Genomic DNA, 6,307 nt, shown 5'->3' on the forward strand with positions numbered 1-6,307 from the left:
GACATCATCGTGCATTACACAACGAATTTTAAAGTTTTAAAAGTATTTTATTGGACGTTAAAAATATTAGTGAAGACCAACCATTTCATTTGAACCAATGAATCCTTAACTTCTCACCTTGTCTTGTAGACTTTTAGAGGTGAAATAAAACAGCGCGTTTTATTTCTTCTTTAATTTGTGAACCTCAAATTTATTTCCCTTCATCGTATACCCCGGAGGATCTTCCCTAGGGTGTTAACTTGGATCCATTTGAGTATTTTTATCGTTAGGTGGCAAACGAGCGAGCGGCCGTCTGAATTCGCCGAAATAGCAAAGGGACTACTGGCCACAGACATCCACAATCGCAGATACGTTGCCTACCTTTAATCGACAAAGGAAGTAACACACACGACAGACGAAATCCGCAATTGCGTCTACTTGACGCCTGCCTTCTGTGTGGTCGTGGTATTGAACGGTGCGAGGTGGCCCATTACAACAGATATGTTTGTTGCTGGTGTTCATTGTCAAAATTGGTGGCTGATATATATTTTAAAGTTTGTATAGCATTGTTGAGAGCTGTAAGCCGCTACGATATCGTATCGTTGGATGTCGTAACGTTCATGATACGTAGATTTATAGTCTACGGGGATATTCTGCAACCGAATAACTGACCGATAAAAATGCTCCGACGCTTTTAAATTCATTTAAAACGACATTTTTATTTTAACAGACTGTGTCAATATTAATCTCGAAGGATTTATGAGTATTTTGGACAGTTACATTTTAATTCGTTGTAACAATGATAGGTTTTTTTATGTTAATTTTATAAAAAGCAGCAGACGAATGGCCGATGAAAAATTTTCCCATTTTCTTTTATAATGTTTTTACAGAATAAACCTATAAATAATTCTATTATTTTTTTCAATGTTAAACTTTTACTTTATGTGTTTACGTTTTTATTATTTCTTCGAGTGCTTAGATATAAATTTTATTTAAGTTTCGACTTAAAAAAATAACTGAAAACATCGACTTTTAAATTCAACTTGAATGTAACATTGGGTTAATATAAAATATGTGACGTCAGCCACTACAGTGAACATTTCCTTATAAAATGGCCGCTTTACTGTTGATTTTATTGTGTTGTATTTTTAGAACAATTGGTGAGCAAAAAATACCAGAGGTGAGCTAAAAATTTAAGTTAAAATAGACAATAACTTATATAATTTATTTAATGAATAAACTATTAACCAATCAAAGGGATGTCGATATGTTTATGAGACGACGATATGAGATTTTAGTTTCAGAAACCAACGATAACTTGAGCGAGTAAATAGCACTTCTTTCAGATAAACGTAATTGCACCAACATGCATAATCCATGCCTGTCTGCCATATTTCAGACACAATTCTTCATTATCTTGTAATCATTACTATAAAATGCATGCATTCTGCATAACAAAGTATACGACATCTAAATCGTTTAATTAACAAACATGGTAATATTATTGTAAGCTATTTATTTATGAAATTATGTTAATCACTTTAACGTTTATTAAATGCTCCAAATATTTTCTATTTAACAATTAATCAGAGCCCTAACTTTACATTTTCAATCTTGATTTTAAAACTTTATGTTTCTATGTACAACCAACGTAATATAAAATATAAAATAGTAAAACAACTCGGACTATTCGAGTATACTTTATTTATTTTACTAGCAGCGAGGCACATAAAACTCCGAACGAACGCCGCTACTATGCCGGAATACATTTTTAAAAGCCAGCCTGCGTTTGTGGTCGGAACTGGCGCTGGTTTACAAACTGACAGTACGCTATCCCACTAGAAACGAGCTTAAAGGACATGTATGGTCACACTTTAAGTGAATTTTGTAGTACGCAACAAAATAGCGTGTTTTATTTTGTAGAGATTCGTGTTAAACTTTTTCAAATGTGAATTACAAAAAAAACTTAACTAAGTAAAAACTTGGCATACTTAAGTCTTTAATTAAGGATAAAGTAAGTTAGCATTTAAGTATATAAGTCTGATCTAGAAGGAAGAAAATGATTTTTTGACTGTATTAGTGTCAAACCTAATACCAGCGGATCTAAATAAAATATATTTATCTATTCTATTTCTTCCTATTTCTATTCCTAGGTTTTTTTTATATAATAAGATGGCAAACGAGCGAGCGGCCACCTGAAATCGCTGAAATAGCGAAGTGACCGTTGCCCATAGACATACGGAATTGCATATGCGTTGCATACCTTTCATCGACGGAGGAGAGGGAGCACAGAAAGAAAATATTTTCCCTTTCCATGCATCCTCTCATCCGGAAAGTGCTCTACCACTTCCCATCCTTTCCTTATAAGAAATATGATGCGAAGGGAAAGAGGCTTAAATTAGGCCTCCGGGACACACACTCATCAGACGAAGCGCGGAATTGCTTCCACTTGACGCCTGTCTTCTGTGTGGTCGTGGTATTTTACCGGGCGAGCCGGGCCGATTCGTGCGAAGATGTTAAAGCGGGCTCTACCATTGTTTATTTCTTCCGCTGAGTAGTTTTGTTTCATTTGTAATGATTGCTAGAGTGGAACGAGTTCCGATCTTCAATATATTATTAGATTATATAATTACATAAAAGGATTCACTAGCATTTATATGACTGCTGCAGCCACGGCCGAATGCAATAACATATTATATGTAACATACACAACATATTTTACAAATTTTATAATCATTCACATCGAAACAACACACGAAAACTAACCTTTTTTTATAATTAAATATATGTAAACAAATGAGCTGTAATAAGCAATTAACTGGGAAAATGTTAAGTTAAAAAAAAACAGTGAAAACTACTTCTAAAATCTCAAGTTCAAGGTCGCGAAAGTATTTTGAATGGGGATGAGAAATCAAGTAGTATAAGGCGAAAGTTCTTAGCTCAAGCTATAGTTTTATATGATAAAAAAATTATAGATATTATAGAGTATTACGTTTTCTATGTTTCCCTTGCGTTTCACTTTCTAAAAACCATACAAAAAATTCGTGGCATATCGTAACAATGACGTCATCAAAATACAATTTGCGACGTTAATGTCGTTTCATATTTCGAATAATATTTTATGACGACACAGATTTTGTAATAGACATCAAATAAATGCTAGAATAAAATTGATTGAAGCAATAAACGACCTAGATAATATCCGCGATGGCATTAAGGCTTTTGTTCCTAATGAACGATGTAATTAAGAATGAATGAACGACTGTAACTCGGCATCCTTAATAATTAAATCATACTTATTCCCACCTTGCAATTTTGCTCTAATAATCTTCAGTTTCAGAGACTAAAAACCCCGTTTAACAAAATATTTTTATCTATATTTTTTCAAAGATAATGACAGGGATGATAATATGCTTTATACAGACATTTTGGTCTCAGAAATCAACGATAACACATTATTGAATTTTACTTCTGTTTTAAAGGACGTACAAATTAAATATGGCGATCGAGTATTAATATTAGGCATATCTCGTAAACCGGGAGTTAGTGAACCAATGTCATATTAAATATCGCTTTCCTCTCAAGGTCAAGACGAGGTCTTAATCGAATGTCACATTAAATCTAAACAATATTTATTGATCAGATTATGTAATTCCTAGAAATACTTCCAAGAATACCGACGCCTTGCTAAGGCGATAGTGGAGGCGCTGCAGGACTCCAAGTTCGATGAGGAACTGCTTTTCGACCTAAAGAAGGAGAACCAAGTCTACCTTAATCGCACCATGTCTTGTATCATCAAGTACGTTGTGAAAAGGTAAGAAAAATATGTAATTTTGGGTAAAAAAAAAGCCTTTAGAAAGGCTTTTACTTATGATGCATAAACATGGATAGATAACTGCGAAACCAATCTCAATAAATCTATTATCGTATTCATTCTTGTTTAAAATAATCTTCGGATCTATTACTGGATTCGATGGTTAGTCGGTACTCGTAACCATGACAACGATAACGTATATTTGAGTTTTACGACTTTGTGTTTTTGAGTCGCGAAGTATGGACATTAATATAATTGTGTTGTTGCAGGGAGGTGGACAACTACAGATCGCGTCGCACGGACGCCATCAGTCGACGAATTTATTCCTCGCTTGTTATGAAGCTGATCGACATCGCAAAGGTACAGTGCATTCTGTTGACTGTGTGATAAAACAAAAACAATGGATGTCACTTATAACTGTGTTTGTATAAATAAATATCTGTCAACAATAATGTACAGTTAAGGTTATTCGTTAAATTGAGTTTAGCCTTGTGTAAAAGGCGAAGAAAATTTCGTAAATGTCACACCGCCAACGTAAGCGACTGTACAATTCTGTACTCCGTATAACGATCACGTTCACGAGTTGCTTTAATTACACAGTCGCGACCGATTTAATGTTATTGCAAAGTAAAGCAAAGTTAGAATATGTAGGTATCAAAGTATAAATTCTGCGTTAAATTCCCACGAATAAATAACTCTGAAAGTTCATCAATGACGCGTTACCTCCTACTTTATTACTTTTTCTTTAAGGGATAGAAGTTACCTTTCTCTTATTACGTTCTAGGACTTGCCGCGCAACACAAGCGCCACGAGCCGCATCGAGACTGCCCACAGGTACTACACCTCGGTGGAGAACCGCGAGCAGCACGACAAGATGGCGGACGCGCAGGTTTTCCATGCGTGCGCCAGACTCTATGACGTCATGTTTACCGTACGTTTACACTGTCTTTTAGTACAAATAAAATATTTATTGACTGAAATCTTACTTGACGCTAGATGGCGTTGTAATAAAAAATAATAAATTCTCTTAATTTTCTAACATATCGTTTCTTATGTGATTCGTTACCAGACTCCCCGGGTAATGGCGCATCTGGGCAATCTTGAGGACTTAACGCCCAAGCTGCTGACAAAGCGCCTCATGGAAATGCAAATCAAACCTGTCCATTTTGCTGTTGCTCTTCTTATTCAAGTATGTTTATTTTGAATGAACTTTATAAATTTGAATTCTCGCAGCACTTTATGGTGAGATAATGATTCAGAGGAAGGTTTTGGTATACGAGTACACATTTGAAACAAAAATTACGTTAAAAGTTTTGCTCAGAGATGAGGTTAATTTTACTTTTTTAATCCCATCCCCAGTATCATCTACGCAACACAATTAACTTCGCAATCCGCTCCAAGAGCCTGGAGGTACTGAGTACAAAGCCCCAGATGGTTGGACCAAACGTCATCGACATGCTCAAGTCTTTAGCCTCCAGACTGCTGCCCGTTGCCGAACTCCTCGATATACATCTGGCATACTACAGTCCAGCCTTCAAAGACACCTGCCCCACCACTTGGTTAGGCATTGTAAATAATAAACAGCCTTGATCAAAGCTTTCTCTTTATTGATCTTTGATAAAAACAAAATACTCTTACGTACTTTTAGACATTACTAGTTAGAATCGTTTAGCGCGAATGATGCGCTTTCATTACAAAGTCAAGTGTCAAAACGATTAGTGAGGGGACATAAACGTTGATATTTTAATAAGGCTAGTGTTGCGCCGATACACCGGCACAGTGTCGGATTTTCTTCCTAACAGTAATCATTCAGCCTAAATTTATCTGCTGCTGAACGTAGGGTCTCTCCCATCGATTGCCAAAATGCCCGGCCCTGTGCGGTTCCTTATAGTACGAACGTACAATTCTATATTTTAATTCCCTAATTATAAATTAGTCAAGGAACTACTTAATTACTTTTCTTACAATTTAAAATATTTGCGAATGTTTTACTATTACTTAACTAGACTTATAGCACTATTTTTATTACGTTAAATAAGTATTTTATCTATTCCTTAACAATATCTATCTCTAATAAACCTTTAATACGATAGAGTAGTAAAGTTTACTTTTTCCTACATTTAATGATCAACTGTACAAAAGAACATTCACAGAAAAGTCATTGTTACACCGGCCTTTAGGAGAACTAGGAGTGGGGACACGTAGCCAGCGGCTACGTTCTACGTTTGTAGAGTATTGTAGCACAAACTGTACTTATGAGAAAATGGTACAGTGAATTAATAGGTTAAGAAACTTAGGTCACTAGAGAAATAACGTTAAATAATTAAAATCTACCATTTAGGTGTTTTATAATGATATTTACTCTATATTAATTTGAGAAATAATTACGTAAACTCGCTCTATCAGTCGTAGAGTAGGACTTTATAGGATAAGATAGAAGATAAGTAATTAATAATCCCCTTCCCTACACTTCATTGCATTTTACAAGCTGGTATTTCAAACAATCATCTTACA

The 6,307-nt window shown here is 35.1% G+C and overlaps 1 protein-coding gene across 1 annotated transcript; it reads left to right on the plus strand.

Annotated features, from left to right (window-relative positions):
- Positions 1–993: 993 nt before the first annotated feature.
- LOC106116932 (uncharacterized) lies at positions 994–5,383 on the plus strand. The gene is made up of 6 exons (XM_013310990.1): positions 994–1,159; positions 3,639–3,793; positions 4,063–4,153; positions 4,578–4,724; positions 4,863–4,982; positions 5,153–5,383. Exons 1-6 carry the CDS (start codon positions 1,091–1,093, stop codon positions 5,381–5,383), a joined length of 813 nt encoding a protein of 270 aa, XP_013166444.1. The 5' UTR covers positions 994–1,090.
- Positions 5,384–6,307: the final 924 nt, after the last annotated feature.

Source organism: Papilio xuthus, unplaced genomic scaffold, assembly GCF_000836235.2.
Source record: "Papilio xuthus unplaced genomic scaffold, Pxut_1.1 DF827680.1, whole genome shotgun sequence".
Classification (NCBI taxonomy): Eukaryota; Metazoa; Arthropoda; class Insecta; order Lepidoptera; family Papilionidae; genus Papilio; species Papilio xuthus.

Excerpts from the sequence above, each read along its gene's own strand:
- LOC106116932 (XM_013310990.1), top strand. The coding sequence starts at position 1,091 with ATGGCCGCTTTACTGTTGATTTTATTGTGTTGTATTTTTAGAACAATT. Across the intron at positions 1,160-3,638 it reads GTGAGCAAAAAATACCAGAG|AAATACTTCCAAGAATACCG; the intron begins GTGAGCTAAAAA and ends TGTAATTCCTAG. Across the intron at positions 4,983-5,152 it reads CTGTTGCTCTTCTTATTCAA|TATCATCTACGCAACACAAT; the intron begins GTATGTTTATTT and ends TCCCATCCCCAG.